Source organism: Chelonoidis abingdonii, chromosome 8 (assembly GCF_003597395.2).
Source record: "Chelonoidis abingdonii isolate Lonesome George chromosome 8, CheloAbing_2.0, whole genome shotgun sequence".
NCBI lineage: Eukaryota > Metazoa > Chordata > Testudines > Testudinidae > Chelonoidis > Chelonoidis abingdonii.
Window position 1 is genome coordinate 50,050,626 of NC_133776.1, and position 20,486 is coordinate 50,071,111.

General features: G+C 41.4%; 1 protein-coding gene across 3 annotated transcripts in view; it reads left to right on the forward strand.

The window, feature by feature from the left end:
- The window catches only part of STAG1 (STAG1 cohesin complex component), a 352,185-nt gene that overhangs the window by 176,188 nt on the left and 155,511 nt on the right, over positions 1–20,486 (forward strand). For all 3 annotated transcript variants that reach the window (XM_075068598.1, XM_032778796.2, XM_032778798.2), the window contains 2 exons: positions 4,052–4,125; positions 12,056–12,179. In XM_075068598.1, the coding sequence (XP_074924699.1) occupies positions 4,052–4,125; positions 12,056–12,179 (198 nt within the window). The remainder of the gene's footprint in view (positions 1–4,051; positions 4,126–12,055; positions 12,180–20,486) is intronic.

Genomic DNA, 20,486 nt, shown 5'->3' on the forward strand with positions numbered 1-20,486 from the left:
TGAAATGTTCCCAGTCAATATGGGGATAATTGAAATCCCCCACTATTATCGGGTTCTTAATTTTGACAGCCTCTCTAATTTCTCTTAGCATTTCATCATCACTATTACTGTCCTGGTCAGGTGGTCAATAATAGATCCCTAATGTTATGTTTTTTATTAAAGCATGAAATTTCTATCCATAGCAATTCTATAGCTCAGTATCCTGTCTTCCGACAGTGGCCAATGTCAGGTGTCCCAGAGGAAATGAACAGAACAGGTAATCATCAAGTGATCCATCCCTTGTTACCCATTCCCAGTTTCTGGCAAACAGAGGCTAGGGACACCATCCCTGCCCATCCTGGCTAATAGCCATTGATGGACCTATCCTCCGTGAATTTATCTAGTTCTTTTTTGAATCCTGTTATAGTCTTGGCCTTCAAAACATCCCCTGGAAAAGAGTTCCACAGGTTGACAGCTAATGTAGACCTCATCATTTTATATGTTTAGTTGGGATTATGTTTTCCAGTATGCATTACTTTGCATTTATCAACATTGAATTTCATCTGCCATTTTGTTGCTCAGTCACCCAGTTTTGTAAGATTCCTTTGTAACTCTTCACAGTCTGCTTTGGACTTAAGTATCATGAGTAGTTTTGTATCATCTGCATATTTTGCCACTTCACTGTTTTCCCCTTTTTCCAGATAATTTATGAATACGTTGAACTGTGCTGGTCCCAGTACAGACCTCTGGGGGCACCGCTATTTACCTCTCTCCATTCTGAAAACTGACCATTTATTCCTACCCTATGTTACTGCCTCTCCTATATTATTTATAAATTTAACTTTTGCATCCTTGACTTTTCTTTGATACTGTCATGGGGTCCATTTACTATTGATCGTGCCTCTTCCTGGCCGTCCTGGGGATTAGCTCCGCCTTCCTCTGGCAGTGTCCACACTCGTCGTCCTTTCTCACTCCCAAGCCCATCTCCCTCTGAGAACCACAGCCTCCTCTTCATGACTCAGCATTCTGTCCAGGTGGTATGTAGTTTGCCCTTGTATGCCCCACAAAGTACTTCTGAAACAAAATTTCCCAGCCAGTCCACTGTCCTTTGCCTGGTCTGTGCCATGTGTTCAGGGGCTGGTAAAGGAACCAGGGCTCACCTTCTACTCTGGCTTCCAGCTCAGGGGCCCTCCAATCAGTAGCTAAGACCTGCATTGTCCTACTTTGCTGCTTTCCCCCTGGGCCTTTTCTGCCTTCCTTGTTCCCCCCTGTTTTGCCCGCCTCCCAATTCCCTTCTCCCTTGGAGTTACTGCAGCCTATTTCCCTGCTGTCCCCTTCTGCTTTCAGGGCTTTATATAGGTCCCTCCTGTTCCTGTCTAGCTGAACCTCCCTATCTAATCAATTCCCTGTGCCCTGGCTTCTCCTTCAGGTGCAGCCTGGGCAGTTAGGTAGGCACAATAATTCCTTCCAATCTTGTGTGGGGTGGACACCCCATCACAGATACTTACCTCATTTCTGCATAAATTAACAGTTCATTTCAGAATTCCTCCTTGGGTTCTAGTTCTTCCTTAGAGTGGACAAGGCTCTGTGCCCATCTTTGTCCTCATTGTCCTTCTCTTCTTCTGCCTCATCTAGGATGGCTCCAGCCATAAGTGTCTGTTCATGTGGCTGTCTGTCTGGGGCTTGTGCCTCAGCTGCTGCTGCTTTCGTATAGGATATGAGGTCAGCAAAGGCAGTACTTATTAAAAACTAGCTCAGCCTATGCCCTTGCAGCTTCATGTGCTTAATCCTCTAATTTGTGTCTCTAAATTGGCTTGAGTCCGAAAATACTGGGTTGCCTGTTCTTGAAGCCATGCCCACAATCCTGTCCTTTTGGGTATACTCATCCTTTTGCATTGTACAGGGACTGTATGTGCCCAACTGTCCCTTTTGCACTTATCCCTTGCTTGGACTGTGGAATAAATGTGTCTGTAGGGATTTGTGTGCGCAATTTTTTGAAAATTTAGCCCTTCACAGAATCCTAGAATATCAAGGGTGGAAGGGACCTCGGGAGGTCATCTAGTCCAACCCCCTGCTCAAAGCAGGACCAGTCCCCAACTAAATCAACTCCTTAACTCCTGGGTACCTCAGTTTTTTCCATGTGTAAAGTGGCGTATAATGCTTCCTCTCCTCTCAGAGAAGTAGGGCTGCCAACCCTCTGGGATTGTTCTGGAGCCTCAAGAAATTAGAGATTAATCTTTAATTAAAGATTGTCATGTGATGAAACCTCCGGGAATACCTCCAACCAAAATTGGCAACCCTAAAGTGTGAGGCGTAACTATTTGTTTTTACAAATTGCATTGAGATCTTCACATGGAAGGAATTATAGAAATGCTGAGTATTATAAATGAAATCACTTGTTGAAATTATCTGGTCTGTGCTATGCAGGAGGTCAGACTAAATTATCATAATGTTCTCTTCTGGCCTTCATATGTTGAATCTATGGGGAAAAAATATTATATATCTGTGCAATCTGTACTTGCAATCTTATATTGTATAGTGGCTCCTATATTGTGGCTTTGTACTGAGGATGTGAAATATTTTCATTCCTTCACTTTGTAGTGTTATACTTTGATATTAAGAAATGCTGTGAATAATAAAAAGGAAGAGTTAATGCCCTCCTTGATGAATCAATTATGGTTTCGTGTGGTAAAGGCAATTACGCCTTGAAAAAAGATTATGTAAAATGGACACCTTTTTTCTCAACAGATCTGTTCTTTTCGTGTAATCTGAGTCATATTTACTTAATGTAGTGACAAAAGTAGGGTTCTACTCTTTTTTCCTGTTATATCTAGTCTACATACAATTTTTGTATTGGTGTATTTATATCAATTGGGGGATGATTTTTTAGTTGTGGTTATATAGGAACAATCCAGAGTGGATGCAGTTATACTGGTATAAATGTGCTTATTTCCTTTTACATGTGGGAATAAGATGTAATTGATATAAACATATTTATACCATTATAACTGTGTTGACATTTGGGAGGCGGGGAGGTTTTATCTATAGTTATGTATGAAGACAAGCCCTAAGTCAGGCAAAGCCAACACAGGTGAAACTGAGTGAGCTGGATTCTATTGACTTTTGCACATGATCAGTAGAATTACGTACTAATTTCCAGTTAGTTGCACCTGTAAATCCCAATTGGAAACACCAGAGTTATACAGGTGTAAGTGGAAGACATAATTTGTCAGTAGATTTAATAGTAGTAGTTGTGACATGCAGGGTGTCAATAATTCATTTGAACTCTTCCCCAGGATGAGTTTTCACAACGGGAACTCAGAAAAGAAATTATTTTACTTGTAAAATTAGCATATTTGATACAGAAATCAATCAGGGAGAATAAATGTGAATCCCCATTATGCCATTTTTTTTTTTAGAGGGTCTGTTTTTACCGTAGATCTTCCCTTTAGAGCACTAGACTGGATATCAGGGAACTAGCCCCAACTTTAAGCACCTAGGTACCGATTCTAGAAAGTTTCCCTATTCAGTGAAGCAGTTAAGCATATACTTAACATTAAACATGTGCATTGAAGTCAATGGAAGTTAAACACATACTTAAAGCCAAGCAGATGCTTTAATGCTTTCCTGAATTGGGGCGAGAAGTTTGAAAAAATTACTCTTCTAAATTCATAATTAGGCCTCGTAAGTGGCCTGATTTCCAGAGATGCTGAGCACCTGCAGATCCGCTTACTTAAATGAAAATTGAAGGTGGTCAGCAGAATTGGGCACTTAATCTCTCCTTGCCTCAATTTCCTTTGCAAAGAAGGGGATCATGCTTAGTCAAAGGGCTGCTTCTCAATCTAAATTTATTAATGTTTGTAGGATGTATTAACTTCCTTTCATGAAAGCACTATATATGTATAAAATATTTTTATTTATGCCTATTGAGAGGAAGAGAAATGCTAATTATAATACCTTTTAATGAAGCATACTTCTTAAAGCTAATAGTATAATGTTTCAGGATGCTAGTACTATAAATTATCAGGATGTCCGTCTGAAATATTAATGATCTTCTATTTCTTTTTTGCAGCTGCAAGAAAACCAAGATGAAATCGAAAATATGATGAACTCTATTTTTAAGGGTATATTTGTTCACAGATACCGGTAAGAGAATGAGCACTGTAGAAGGCCTTATTTGCCAGATTTAATTAAAAATATGTTGATTTTTGTGGTATAACATTCTGGGTCCCTCCAAAACAAAACTAAAACTATTATAATCTTTGAGGCTAAGGAAGAGAATTTAGGTGTCTCCCTTTTTACCCAAATAAATAGTATATCCAGACAACATTAATTTGGTCCTAAGTAACACCATAGGGGAGGAAAAAAAATGAATTCAGTGTTAAAATGCAGTTTCAGCTAAGATGAGACCACAAAGACTGAAATGCCTGAATAATAACCACAATATGGTTATTTTATGTTGTACAGAGCACAAAAGTTAATTGGATGCCTTCACTGTACATTTACATGCCTTAACATTTTGGATGTCTTTTAAGGTTAATCTTAACTCTGAATTTCCTGGATTTGTAATTCTTGTTTTAGCTACAATTACAACCATTATCATAGTGGTTTTTGTCCTTAAATTACTGATGTGTAATCTCCATCTTAATTCCAATTTAACAGTGTTTTCACTTGGGAATTTTGGGGGCTTTAAATTATTTTTAGAGCCAGATAAACCAGAAGGTTCTGGCAGTTTTGTGCTACTTTGGAGCAGTGCAAATCAATCAAGTTACAATGGCCAGTAAAAAATGGATGTATGGCTGCTTCAGAGATAGTGCAAAGCAGCTGGAGTATACTGGTGAATTTGTTCCTTATTTTACAACTGATTGCTTTGTTTATTTATGTAAGAGAAGATAATATTTTAACATTGTAATTAATTGTTAAAAAAACATGTAAACTTGCCAAGTAAGCTTCCAGGATATGAAACTGTGGAATTTAACTGTTTTAGTCATAAAGAAACATATGTTGTTCAACTTCAACATTTTGGTTGTCTATGAAAGCCTTGAGACAGATTGGGCAAAAAGGGAACAGTGGGTGGATGAGAGTGGTGCTGTCTGGGGGTGTGTGAACAGAAATATGTAGGAATGATAGGAAGTTGATTGGAGATGACAAGGGGAAGGGGAATCTGAGGTTTCTGCATGGGTAAGGTGGACAGAGGAATCTAGTGATGATGTTGGAATAGACGGAGACGACCAGACATGTGCATGGGTCTTTTGGAGGATGGGTTATGTGCAGACGGGCCTGGGTTAGGGGGAGCAATGCTGTGAACTGGGCAGGTGTCTGAGGTGGGCCCTCAGGCTTTCAATGCGAAGGCATGATGCTTGAAAGACTGCTCATGGCAATGTTGCCTCAGCTTGACTGAGGGGTTTCTGTTGGGGAAGCTAAGGCAGGAATGTAGAGGAAGCCCTTAAAAGACAGAGACACTGGGACTCAGGGTCTGGGATCCCCCCCACCTCTTTGAATAGCACTGATTTCCCTAATATAGCCCTCTTCTCTGCAAACAATCCTGTTGCCCCTAGGCTTTATGCACAACCTTGCTTCCTTTCGCCCCGCACATCCACACTCTGTCCCTGTCTCCCACGTAGCCTCATTTACTATCTGCTTGGTTCTTTCAACACTAGAAAGCAACGCTGTGAAAAACAGGAGAGTAGCCAAGTGCTTGGAGGGCAGGGATGTGTGAATGAAGATGTGAAGGGGCACTAGGGAAAGGTCAGCAGGTCTCTGAGATGTTGGGAAGTGGAGAAGAGGATCTCCAGGGTCATGGACTAAGTAGGGATATGAGCATGATATTACATTCAAAGGATTTGAGGGTTTTTTTTTGCATTTGTGTTGTGATGGAAATAGGGTGGCTACCCTGCTTCTGCGCTTAAACCTGTCAGGATCCGGGATTGTGATTTCTCAAGTAGTCTACAGTGGAAGAGATGAACTGGCACTGGGTCTGTGGTGTCATATAGCCAGGTTTGATGGTGCAGACTAGAACATAGATCTCGTATTGCTAACCAGATTATGAATGACAGAATTCCTCTGCCCACTGACATTGAACTGCATAAGCTGGAGCTTCTGGGGCTCGATTGTGCTCTGACCTCATTGTAAAGACATTAGAGTTATACCACTGAAGTTGGCATAACCCTAACTCTAAAAGTGGTTTGAGAGCAGAATCAGACTGTGTTGGTATGTGCCTTTGTGTTAGCTCTAAATGAGAGCTCCAGATCCCTCTATGAGTAGAAAGGCAAGCTGATGTGTAATGGATTTGTTAAGTGCTGGTCTACTACTGAACCAGATACCTTGGATGAGAGAGGTTTGCTTGACACTCCCCAGCAATGTGTTGGTGTTATGAAGTGAGAGGAGTCAGAGCTTGCAAATCATCTCCTTTTAGTGCAGAAAGGGGTCATAGAGGTACTTTAGGTTTTGAATTACATAACTAACATGAAGATGGGGGCTCTTGGTCTTGTCACCAAACAGAGGGAAGAAAAAGCTCTTCTTTCTGCTAGTAGCAGTTTTGAGGGATTTTGCAGCCCTCACCTCCACCCATGCATTGTGGTGGCATAGCCTGTAAAAAAACAAAAAAATTCCATACTCCATTGCAGTGTTTCCCAAACTTAGGATGCTGCTTGTGTAGGGAAAGGCCCTGGTGGGCTGGGCCGATTTGTTTACCTGCCCCGTCTGCAGATTTGGCCGATCACGGCTCCCACTGGCTGTGGTTCGCTGCTCCAGGCCAATGGGGGCTGCGCGACGCAACGGCCAATATGTCCCTTGGGCCGCGCCGCTTATATAAAAAATAAATATTAAGTGAGCCCTGTACACTTTGTATTCTGTGTTGTAACTGAAATCAATATATTTGAAAATGTAGAAAACATCAAAAAATATTTAAATAAATGGTATTCTTGTGTCAAAGTTAGACTCAGGACTCAGTTTGTCAGACCACTCTGTTTTATTAGCACAGCGCTCTGCTAATGCACCCAGATAATGTGAGCACCATACAAGACACAAACTATCTTATTTATACAGATAAAAGGGGGGGGAGCACTTAGCAAGATAACAAAGGAAGCAGAATCTGATAAGTTTACCTGGGCTAGCCATGCATATCTTATTTCCTTACTAACTATTACCGATCTTCTGTTAATGTTTCGCCATTAGCACCCTTGTTTATGCCTAATGTTTCTTTTCCTGGCACCTGTATTTCAACATTTCTTATTTCTGCTTAAAGGTACATACAACATTTCTTTAATCCATTCTTATTTTTACAATATAATTAAATCTGCTTTCACACTTGTTACTGTTTAACAATGCGATTAATTGCAATTAATTTTTTTAATCACTTGACAGCCCTAAAAGAAACCTTTGTCCCTCTCCTTTGAGGGGTTTAGATTGCACTCCGCAAGGACCAAGCTGGTTTCTGTGAACTGCCTTAGACATACCCCAGTGTTAGAGATCTGTGGAGCAGCCACTTTGTTTTTATACATTTATGAAACACTATTCCCTATATCTGGCATCCACATTGGATGCTCAGTTTGGTACTGCAATATTACAATTGTTATTTAATTAGGACTCCATGCCCCCACAATATGCAGGCAGGAGTGCTGCTTATGAAATTATGCCATGAGGGGGAATGTGCAGAAGCTACTTCAAGAAGAAGTGAAGGTTACTCACCTGTAACTGGAATTTTTCAAGATGGATTATGCACATTGATGGTCCCTTCCCTCATTTCCTTCTCTCTGAGTCCTCCTTCAACTTTGGACCTGAGGAAGTGGTGGAAGGAACTGAGGCGGGTGGAGTGCCATGCCCACTTATATAGCCTCACCCTCAGGAGGTGAGCAGGAGCAGAAAGGGGGACGTGTGAGAGTGCTTCAAAGCACACTCCTTCAAATAGGTTCCACAGTCAGAACTGCACCATCTATGCATCCCATGAGCGGGAATGTGCAGAATCCATCTCGAAGAACTGCAGTGGCAGGTGAGTAACCTTCATTTCTGTCTTTTAGAGCTTCTTTGTGTATACTAATTCTTATGCTGATTTAGGGAGTTCGTTCATACATCCTAATATTTTTCTATCAAGATGCATGTTAGCATATTGAGTAGCATCATCATGCTCTCCTCTGAAAGCCACCTGTGCTTGACTCTGTTCTCTCTGTAAGAACAGATTGTGAGAAGAACAGCAACTGCAATCTTTGTCTTCGATAAGTGAATGTGAACAAATGTATTTGATTATCCATTTTGGGCTGAATATTTCAAGTTGTTGAGTGCTCCAGCCCTCATCAAGCAAAGCACATAAGCATGAGTTAAGGATTAATCATATAGTTAAGTTATTTTCTGTATAAGGGCCGCAGTACCTAACACCTTGCAAGAATATAGTAAAAACAGAGAGAGAGAGAGAGAGAGAGAGAGAGAGACACACACACACACACACACACACACACACACACACACAATTCTTGAATGCTAAGTCTATTTTATCTGAATTGTCTGTGGCATCCTCCATTGTAGGATGCTTTTCTGTATATTGTACAGTTGCTGCAGGATCAGTATCCTCAAACGTAGTTTTCATAGGCAGCTCTGACTGAGAACTGGGAAAGCTCCAAACGAGCCCTCTTGCCCAGCTGCAAGGAAGACCTCTTGCATATTCTTAATTTCAGTTAAGACTTTTCATTGTTTTATAACAACACCCTGAAGTGTAACATCTGTGATAACCCTATTCAAATTGGCCACTCCAATATGTACTATATGATTAATTGTACTATTAACTATTGAACTTCGTCAGTCCGTTTGATTCTTTCTTACACAGATGAGACTGATATACTGTGGCGTAAGCAAAAGCAGACTCCATAGACAGAAGCAGGCTCCATAATCTGCTTCTGTCTCCAAATACTTGATTCTGGTCTACAAGTCCTATATTGCTGTAGACATCATTCTTTCCTACTTCGTTTTCAGTTATATTGAACTTCCCACATAGGTCAGAGATGTCCTTTTTTATAAGCAGCAGTGTGGACTGAATATCGGTTCTATGTCCCTTGAGTTCTGTGAGAATCTCTGGCATGTCGACTTTTGTAGCAAGAAGGATCTTTTCTCTCTCTGTTTAGGTGGTGTTTCCTTCAAGAAGCTAAGAGAGATCCTCTTGAGTACAAATGGCTTTATGTAATAGTTGTGATGGCTTGGATTTCTTTTTGGAGGTTGTTAAATTCTTCTCAAATGATTTTTAGGTTTAGATGGTGAATTTGGAAAGAGAATGTTTCTGCATCTGTCCAGCTGGAGTTGAGATATAAGGCATCCCCAGCAAGAATGCCCTAATGGTTATGTTAGTTATATTTATAACCTTACATACTTGACCATTTTGTTTTGGTCCTTATGAATTATCTTTTAGACTGTTCTTTAACCCTTACATTCTGTTTCTTTCATTACTCTTTTTATTTCTTTCATTTTAAAATAAATAGCCCTTTTATTTTCTTCTCCTCCTTTAGCTACAGTTCAGGTGGCCCACCCCTTTGTGGAGCCCACTAACCTCCCCTTCTTCTCATTCAGGCCTGCCACCTCTACACTTTGGTCTGCATGTGATATAATTACCTCCACTCCAGAAAACTCTTTTTAAAACAACTGCCAATAAGAGAGAAATTCCAACGTATTCTGTTCTGAAATATTGTATACTTGAAATACTTAGTAGATAGCAATTTTGATTAAAGAGCACCTTTTTTTTATCATGGCTGCTTCCCCAATAAGGGTAAAAATTTTCCCACAGCTCAGTCTATCTAATTTATTGGCATTTATAAAGCATTCATCTTTATCTCATGTCTATATATGGATTAAAAATAAATTGAGAGATACCTGGTTGGGACAGCTGGTTCATTGTCCTACTCTGCTAATAATGAATATTACCTCCATCATGGACTGAATGGTTTCTTTAATTTGAGGTTGGGGTGTACCCATCTCAGCAGGTGACAGAGGATTCAGCCTTGGAGGTTGAAAGAACCAGGGAGTTTCAAAGCAGACTTGAGGTTTCTATGTTGATGGTTTGCCTGCTTGGTACCATGGCGCAAACACCAATAAAAATCCTTAAGTCTTTTTTTATAAAAGAAACACAGAAGGAAAAAAACAGCTAAAGCATTTGAAATATAAAGTATTAAATTAGGCTTTCATGGTAACAACATCCCATGTTCCCTTTCCCTTCAGCTGCAGAGTTTTTAGAATAAAAAACTGTGTTTAACAGTCTCTTGGATGGCATTAAAGATAACTGTCCTTTTTGATGAAAAGACAGGTAGTTAGTTGGGATGGGCTGGAGCTGTCATTGTTAAAGTCCTGTCACATTTCCAAAGAAGACAAAACAAGCACACGCAAAAGGGGAGAGAAAAGAATAGCAAAGATAAGAAAATGCAGCTTCTATGTCTGATGTTGATTTTCACTTGCAGCCTCACTGCTGAAAAAAACAGATGTAGCACATGATCTTTACCAGCATTGAAGTGTTAAGAATATTGCTTTAGTTGCCTTTTTGGTCATGATTCATACCAGTGTTACAGAATATGCAGTCTTGAGAGTCTGGCTCAGCCATTCGTTAGACAAAAGGAAAAAGGAGAGGGCTATAAGAGCAGAAATAAGTGGGGAAGGAAAAGAACACACAAAGGTGTTCCAGTGTCACTCGCTCTCACATCCCTAGTGGTATTCAGGATTAGCCAAAGCTGATGGAGGTGGCAGTGTCATCTGGCTCGCTCTCTCTGGCCAGGTCTGGTCAGGGCATCTTTCAGGATTTTGATGAAGGAGGTTGGGATTCCCAGGAGACTGTGGGTATGACAGCCGTTATGATGAAGCTTGCTGCTTCCTTTTTTCTTGCCTTTCCATCAGTCAGCATCGTGTTAGCCTCCATCTAGTCATCTGTATTTCTCCTCTCCCCTTCCCCCCCATTTTGTTTAAGGGAGTGGTAGGCAGAATAGTCCATCCTCTCATTATTTTGTTCTCCAATAAGACCACTTTCAAACACACCAATTTTGGTTCATAAATTTTTGTTCTCATACTGTTCTTGTTTACCCCAGATATAATCTTTACACAGTCCTGTAGGCCTTTTTGTTTGTACTAATAGAGTCTCTCTTCCTTTTCCTTTTGGAACTTTTCCCATCATTGTTTATTATTATAGGCTATTTTGACACTTTATGAACATTCACACACTTTTTATAGTTGAGCTCACAATTAGGGTAAATTTGTAGACCCAGTTATCACAGCAGATGGGAACTGTAGAACTACCCAAGACCAGTAGGTGGTGCTGCAACATGGGTATTTCCATCCACAACTTCCCTGACTACAGTGAAGATCCCTGGTCCTCTCTCATGTGACCAGTTAGCATGCAGTACTGTGGCCTGCCCCTGCATCAGTTCCTTTGGTCTCTCTACAGGCAGTGAATCATAGGACTGGGTCAAACCTGGTGGCTTTGCAGCCTTAAGCTTCTCTCCCCACCTTAGAGTTGTCCAGCACCGCTAGTTCTCAAGTTCATTTCAGGAATGGAGATCTGAGCAGGGGTCTCTGACTGAAAAAAACTAGATTGATTCCTCCTCATTGCTTCCAGGCTTTCATGCTCCTCTTCACAAAAGGAGCCTGAACACTCATTGACGTTTCCAGACAAAAAAAGAGAGTCAAGCAAGAGATCTTTGTAGATCATATTTTGGAAACAGATGGAGTAGACAAAGTCAAGACATTTGAGATTGACAGCTACTTATGGAACTTTGAAATAATGGAAGAAAAGAGATGGAGTAATTGAGGAGTGGAGTAGAGTGTCACTCTCTTTAGGATGGCAGAACCAACACACTTAAATACAGAGGGGATGGGGTGAAACTGATAAGTTGATGGGTTTGAGGATGACAAGTTTAGAGACATCAGAGTTGAACACAAGGATAAAAGAAGACAAAGTCAGACTGGGGGTATGGTGGAGAAAGTAAAGACAGACCCATAAATATTGTGGTATTATAAGGTGCTAGTAAATTATCACTAGACTAATGGGGATGAAGGGAAAATGGTGTTTGACTTGAACCTTGTTAAGAATATTATTTTTTTTCTTTTTCTCTAGTGATGCTATTGCTGAGATTAGAGCTGTTTGTATTGAGGAAATTGGAGTGTGGATGAAAATGTACAGTGATGCCTTCCTGAATGATAGTTATTTAAAATATGTCGGTTGGACACTACATGACAGGGTAAGTAGTATTTTCGAGAATAAGCCACGAGGAAAAATGCATATTTCCTTTTCCTGTTCAATATATCACCTTTTGATTATTTTTCTTCCTTCCATTTGTTTCTTGACTGATATATTTCTGTAGTCGTCATCTTCATTTATGTAGCTTAAAACCACCAGTGTTAGATGTCCAGCTCTAGGCTGGTGATCCAATTGATTGCTTCAGATGACATGGAGTGGATGACCGAGAAACTACCAAAATATGATTGATTGGGACATTGGTTGACATGATGTCACACAGTTTGAAGTTCATTTCCATACTCACAAATAGGTTTGGATCTAAGTTTCCATTTATGGAGTAGGTTAGGTGCTTCTGCTGTGTGATGTATAGGTTTACAGTGGACCTTATTTTCCATGGAAGTGAAAAACCACTGGGTTCTTCAATTGAATCCTTGATGAAGTGTGTGTTTGGGATGTTGTTGTCTTCCTCCTTGCTTGCCACTGATTTTCATGAGGAGAAAACCCTGAGTCTTTGAGCTCTTGCACTGCAAGCCAGAAAGGTTTTCTGGATTTACGTCAGTTTTTTCAGAAATTATTTAGGCCTTCCTGTATTGGGAGATCATTGTTCTCTCAAATATGATGAGGCTCCTGAAGGATTTCTGTGTTGCAACAAATTTGGGGTGAATGGATGTACACCAGTACAGGAAGCTATGGTTGTGGCTTTGATTTTTACTGTAATGATATGCATGACTCGTTTAGTTGAGAGTTGGCAAGTGATGTGAGGGAGCTATGTGCCCAGATTGGTGAGCAGTATTCTGCAGTATAGTAGACAAGGGCCACTGCAGAGGTCCATAGATTTTTTTCGTATCAGCTCACCAGGTCGTTCATGCCTCATATAAGATCTCACACATCTACACACATCTTTATTTTGTCGTGGATATTTTTCAGTTACTGGTGATTTTTATGAGGTTTTGGTCTATGGTTACACCAAAATATTTTGGGATAGGATCATATCTTATCTGCTGGCCACAAAAATCCAAATACAATTCTGGTCTAACTATTTGATAGTTGTATCAGTATTTAATATAAACAATCTTAGTGGGATTTGGTTTTAGTCAGAGCAGTGTCATCAGCAGAGACAAATTTCGGTGATGATGTTTGAGGAAGGTTACTGGTATAGATATTGTGATGGGGCAAGGCCAGATGGCTACAGTAAAGTACTGAGAAACAGGTATGTTAGCCCCAGGGTAAACAAATCCCTAGGACCATGGTAACCAAATGGCAGTTGCTCCAGGTTAATCAGGCACCTGGAGCCAATTAAGATCTTTCTAAAGGCCAGTGGAGATAGCTACTTTAATTAGAACACCTGCACAATCAAGCAGGCTAATCAGGGCACCAGGGTTTAAAAAAGGAGCTCACTTCCAGTCAGTGAGAGAGGAGCCAGAGGAGAGAAGTGCGAGTGAGGAGCTGGGAGCAAGAGGCAAAGAGCTGAGAGTGAGAGAGTGTAACTGCTGGAGGATTTAGGAGACAAGCATTATCAGACATCAGGAGGAAATCTGTGTGAGGATAAAGAAGGTGTTGGAGGAGCCATGGGAAGTAGCCCAGGATTGTAGCTGTCATGCAGCTGTTTACAGGAGGTACTTAGACAGCTGCAATCCACAGTGGCCTGGGCTGAACCGGAGTAGAGGCGGGCCCGGGTTCCCCCAAACCTCCAACTCCTGAATCAGACAGGAGAGTTGACCCAGACTGTGGGGAAGATACTAGGTGAGCAAATCTGCCAAGAAGCGCAGGACCCACAAGGTAGAGGAGGAACTTTGTCACTATATTAACAGAATTGGTGATAGGACTGATCTCTGTGTAGACTATCATTTCACAGTGCATGCTGCTGACTGATCACCAAGGAAAACATTGAATCTATGATTGGTCAGCACTTCTCAGAAGAATTTTATCATTGCACTGCATGGATAATTTTGCTGGTTTTTAGAAAGAGGCAATAATATCCTCATACCATGTTGTATGCCTCATATAAGTCTAGAAAGCTGCTCAGTCATGAGTTTCCACTGGAATTCCACCTTTGTGCAATGTAAGGCTAATACTTGGTTAGTACAGCTGCAGCCTGGTTTATACCTGCTTGTTTAGTTTGGCATTGGTTTTACAGGCGGTATGATCTTGCCAGTAATATTCTATCTATAAGCTTGTATGACAGCAGAGGAGTGAGAGGCTGGTACTATGAAGGATTACTGGTAGCTTCACACGGATTCTCAGGACAAACCCTGAGGTAAGGGATATTGGGAGAACAGTATTGCAGCCATTTTTTGTACTTAGCTCTGAGGTTGTTTACAAATTTCTGGCAAAACACACCAGGTCTGCAACTTTCATGAGTGAAAGGGTCTTATTGACCCAGCAATGAAGGACAGTGATAGCAAGAGGAGGCAAGTGGTAAGATGACTATTTGTCCAGTATTCTGCGCACATGCTCAATAAACTTGTCCTATGGTGCTTTTATGTGCATAAGAAGTATTCCTGCAGTCACATCAGCTGAGACTTGAGTGTTTCACTGGCTTTGCAAGCCCATGCTGGTGCAATAATATCCAAGCTTAGCAACTGAGTGAGTAAAGCAAACGTGATTCTGGATGCATTAACAGTGTGTTGTAAACAAGACACGAGAAGTCATTCTTTCGCTCTACTCTGCGCTGTTAGGCCCTAACTGGAGTATTGTGTCCAGTTCTGGGCACCGCATTCAGAAAGATGTGGAGAATTGGAGAGGGTCCAGAGAAGAGCAACAAGAATATTAAAGGTCTTGAGAACATGACCTATGAAGGAAGGCTGAAAGAATTGGGTTATTTAGTTTGGAGAGAGAAAACAGAGGGGACATGATAGCAGTTTTCAGGTATCTAAAGGTGTCATCAGGAGGAGGGAGAAAACTTGTTCACCTTAGCCTCTAATGTTAGGACAAGAACAATGGGCTTAAACTGCAGCAAGGGAGATTTAGGTTGGACATTAGGAAAAGTTAACTGTCAGGGTAGTTAAACGCTGGAATAAATTGCCTAGGAAGGCTGTGGAATCTCCATCTCTGGAGATATTTAAGAGTAGGTTAGATAAATGTCTATCAGGGATGGTCTAGACAGTATTTGGTCCTGCCATGAGGGCAGGGGACTGGACTCGATGACTTCTCAAGGTCCCTTCCAGTCCTAGAGTCTATGAATCTGTGAAAGTACAGAGCTTCAACCATCTCAGTCCATCCTTGGCGGTGCACTAACTTCAGTGACTATAGTAAGGATGTTGAGTATTTTCATCCGACACTAGGCACTCCTTTCTGTTTCTTTCTTTCCACAATAAGGTATATCCTTTTCGATTGCCATAAGGGATGTTTTTTTCTTGTACCTATTTAGATGATCTGGGTGAAACAATCAAAATTTTCAGGTGGTGTTGGAATCACATAAATGATAGATTCAGTTGTCACAGAGAATCCTGGACAGTTTGCCTGTTGCAACTGCATTGTGATTTAGGCAATGACATGATTACTGGGAGTCCAATCCCAACATGAATTATCACCAGTTGATGCTGTCTAGAATATTTTTCTGACAGATTCTAAACTAGTCTTAAGTGAGGAAACCTAGATCTAGGTTATAGTGGGTTTCAACGGGAAGAATGAGAAGTGCCCCTCCCCTCTTACATTTATCTCCAGATGACTTCTTCTTGTCCAGATCTGTTCCGCCCCCAACAATCTTTTATTCATTGAACTTTTTGAAACTTTGCACTTTTAGAGAGAGGTAAGGGAATGACTCTGTGTACACACATTTGCAGAGGGACAGTAGGGTTGAGGTCTGTTTTTTATTACCTCTCTCTATATTTTTTATTTAAAACATTTTTGGTGTTAACAAGCAGGTTATCTTGGGGGAGACAAATCCACAGTTTGAGAACTGCAAAGCTAAGCATCTCTGATGCTATCTTCTATACTGACCACTGAATCCCATTGGGTAGATAGAAAGATTAACCTAAATAATCTATACAAAAGCCCCTGGAACCCCATAAAATTGGGTCTGTAGCAATGCAAAGACTTACCAGCACAGCGTCTCCTGCTGGTTATCGTAGGAATTAGCTCTCCAGCTCCAGAGCGCCCTTTACTGGCAACTGTCCCGCTTGCCTCAGGCCCCTGTGTCCCTCCCAGACCCTGGTGCCCCTTTACCTTGGGTGCTGCCTCCTGGCAGTAACCCCACTCTCTGGATCTCCCCACCCAGGGGAACCCTCTACCCCCACCTCGCCTCAGTGGCTACTGCCAGTCACCATCTAGCCCCCATTCACTGAAGCAGACTTCAGTCTATACTACTCATCATCAGCAAGGGGGGTTTGGACCTGCTGCCTTTACCCACCCCGGGCTGCACGTCTCCAACCCTGGTACCCTTCCTGGCCTTTACCAAGGCCTGCAGCCTGGGGGTTTTCCAGTCTGGAGTTCTCCAGCTCCTCTGTCCTTTCCCCAGCCCTGCTCCACTTTAGGTACCCTGCTGAGCTCCCAAGCAGCCAGGCCTGTCTTGCTCCACAGCTAGAGAGACACTGCCAGAGCTCCTGGCCCACAGCCTTTTATAGGGCCAGCTGTGGCCTGATTGGGGCATGGCACCAGCTATGGCTCTTTCCCCAATCAACCTCGATTTTTGACTTGCAGCCCCAGTCCTCTCCCAGGGCTGGCTGTAACTCTCGGGGCCGGAGAGGGTGACCACCCTGCTACAGGGTCCCTAATCCATGAACTATTGGAACTCATTTACAAAACTTTTCTTAAACATTACATGAATATATTGTCTAAAACCAAGTCTGCAAGACACAGGTCTCCAGGAGGTCCCTCCCAGTCTTCAGCCTCCTCAGTTTTATGCATTTGTCAGGAGTACAGAACCAATTTCATTGTATTCTTTACCTTCCTTTAGGGCCATCAGGCCCACTACCAAACAGCTTGAAAGCAGATTGTGAAGAATGGCTACTGCATCCTTTTTAAGTCTAGGCTGCCTCTAAATTCTGCTTTGACATTTCATCAGGGATCCTTTTGATGAGTTATTACTTCTAGGTGAAATCTCTTCTACAGAGGATCCATAGAAGAGTTTCAGAGTCAGTACCAAAGGAAAAGCTTCTACAGCAGGCACTTCCTCATCCAAAAGAACCTCTTCCTCATATTATCTTGTGGAAACTGAAGAGTTTCATCAAAAGATAAATTCTGCCTGCTGTCTTTGAGAAACATCACTCCCATCCTCCTGCCCTGCGACTGTCTCAGTTCTTTCACCCTAAAGGACAGGCACTTCCATGTACTAATACGGCCATTTAGTGTGAGCAACAGACACTTTCAATACAAGGTCCTGTCATTTGGAGTGTCAACAGAACACACAGTTTTCAGCAAGTGCTTGGCAATGATGGGTGTCCACTTAAGATGAAACATCAATTTCTACCCTTACTCAGACAACTGGATAACAGGAACTAGATCCAACAACCTACTCAGGTTATCAATTCAAACAGCCTGCAGTATCTTCAGATCAGCTGGGAAAAGTTTCCTCTGGCCTCCATACACCAGATATCCTTTCTAGATGCAGTTCTGGAATCCATACAAGTCAAAGGAGAGGTCTGCAGCAATCTTGCCGTAAGTCAATATTGTTTTATATCTGCAAGATTTTTCCTGATAGCTTCAGCCATTTATATAATCTCTTAGGCTTGTCTCAGGAAGAGACCTCTCCAAGATTTGATGGTCCAAAATTACAATAACCTATCTTATGCTTTGTATACCTTGACAGATCAATTGGTGGAAGTGCATAGAAATCACATTAAAAGAGTCTGTTTCATCTCTCAAGCTTCCTCTGCAATAGTAATCACAGAAACATCCAAGCTAGAGTACACCCTACCAAAGACTGAGAATACCAGTCTCTCATAAGTAGAAGTATGCAAAAGCTCACCGAAAGGAAAGTGGTTACTTAATAGTAACTGTAGTTCTTCAAGGGTTGCTTCTGTATACTTCCACTTGCTGCCCATCCACCCCTCTTCCAGCTTGGATTTATGGAATTCAGGAGTAAAGAACTTAGGTGATTAGGATTCTGACTACATTTATATAGTCTCAGTCTCTGAATGTTCATCCAGGTGCTAGTTTGAGCAGCCCTTGAGGTGCAGCAGTGAGCACAACATAGGCTGACACAAGAATCAAGCCTTGTCTTTTTCATGAGGTTTCAGTGACTTGTATTCTTTTCCTGGAGTGCCCTATGCCTTAAAGTTGCAAAAAGGTAACAAAGAGGACCCAGGGAATTAGAGACCAGTCGGCATAACTTTGATACCTGGAAAGATATGGGAGCAAATTATTTAACGATCAGTTTGTAAACACCTGGAGGATAACAGAGTTATAAGGAATATCCTGCACTGATTTGTCAAGAAGAAATCATGCTAGACCAACAATTTCCTTCTTTGGGTCACTGGCCTAGTGGATGGGGGGGAGGGGAGGGGAAGAGGAAGCAGTAGATGTGATGTATCTTGAATTTTAGTAAGGCTTTTGGGAGTGTCCCATGTGGCATTCTCACAAGCAAACTAGGGAAATTTGGTCTAGACAGAATTACTAAAAGATGGGAGCACAGTTGGTTGAAAGACATACTCAGAGTGGTCATCAATAGTTCACTCTCAAACCAGGAGGGTGTATCTAGTGAAGCCGCCTGGGACAGTTCTGGGTCTGGTATTACTTAATATTTTCATTAATGACCTGGATAATGTAGTGGAGAGTATTCTTATAATTTATAGATAATACCAAAATGGGCAGGATTACAAGCATTTTGGGGGACAGGATTAGAATTCAAAATTACTTGACAAATTGGAGTATTAATCTGAATTAAACAAGATGAAATTTAATGAAGACAAGTGCACAAACATGAAATGGGGAATAACTGGCTAGATGGTAGTACTGCTGAAAAGGATCTGGGGGTTCTAGTGGATCACAAATCGAATGAGTCACCAATGTGATGTAGCTGCGAAAAAGGCTAATATTCTGGGGTGTATAAACAGGGGTGTTGTGTGTAAGACATGGGAGGTAATTGTCCCACTCTACTCGGTACTGGTGAGGCCTCAGCTAGAGTACTATGTCCAACTCTGGACACCCCACTTTAGGAAAGATATGGAAAAATTGGAGTGAGTCCAGAGGAGAGCAACAAAAGTGATAAAAGGTTTAGAAAACCAGGAAAGTTTAAAAAAACTGGCATATTTAGGCTTGAGAAAAGAAGACTGAAAGAGAGCATGATAGCAGTCTTCTAACATGTTATAAAGAGGACAGTGATCAATTGTTCCCCATGTCCACTGAAGGTAGGACAAGAAATAATGGGCTTAATATGCAGCAAGGGAAGTTCAGGTTAGATATTAGGATAAACTTTATAACTTAAAGGGTAGTTAAGATCTAGAATAGGTTTTCAAAGGGAGGTTGTGGAATCCCCATTGTTGATTGGCGCTTATCTACCCCCCATCTCCTCAGAGTTAAGAGATGATGGGTTTTTCTTTTTTGATATTTCTTAACTTTGTGTACCATACAATGTGTGTGAAAAGGCATTGAGAAGAGATAGGTTCTTGTGGAAATTTTGCACAAGCTGATCAGTGCCCCTTGCTAATGGCTGTTCTCCAAGATCACAACATGAAGCAAAGTTAAATCCAGGCTTTCATATTGTAAAGATGAAAAAATTCACTAGAGGGTCAGTCTTTTGCAAATTCAATATACATCTTCAGAAGACACTGTTAGAGATGGAAAGAAGGAGCAGGAGGACCCAGAGGCGGATTGAGTAAATGGACTTCTTTATTGTGGTAGCTGTTCCCCTCGACCCAATTGTCAAGTAAGACCTGAATTAATCACATCACACACTTTTATCTAACTTAATATGTAAGTACCCACGTTTATTACAACACCCCCAAAATTCTTGTTTAATAATATGAACACCCATATAATGAATATTAATAGCTATATACTGAATATAATTATACCTGCCCCTGTTTACAGCATTAAGCATATTATACAGACATTTTTACCTTGAAGATGCATTTCTTTACAGTAATTGTAGCCACAAGTTCCCTTAATCAGCAACTCAGAGGGGAGGGAGGAAGGGGCCATGACCCCGAGCTCGTTTACGTAACTCGGAGAGGAAGGGAGAGGGGAGATAACACTTCTTCACACAAAGGGTATCCTTCAGACAACGTGTACCCAGAAGCCTCCTACTGCAAGACAAACCCAAGAAAGAAACCAACAGGACTCCACTGGCCATCACTTACAGCCCCCAGCTAAAACCCCTCCAACGCATCATCAGGGATCTACAACCCATCCTGGACAATGATCCCAC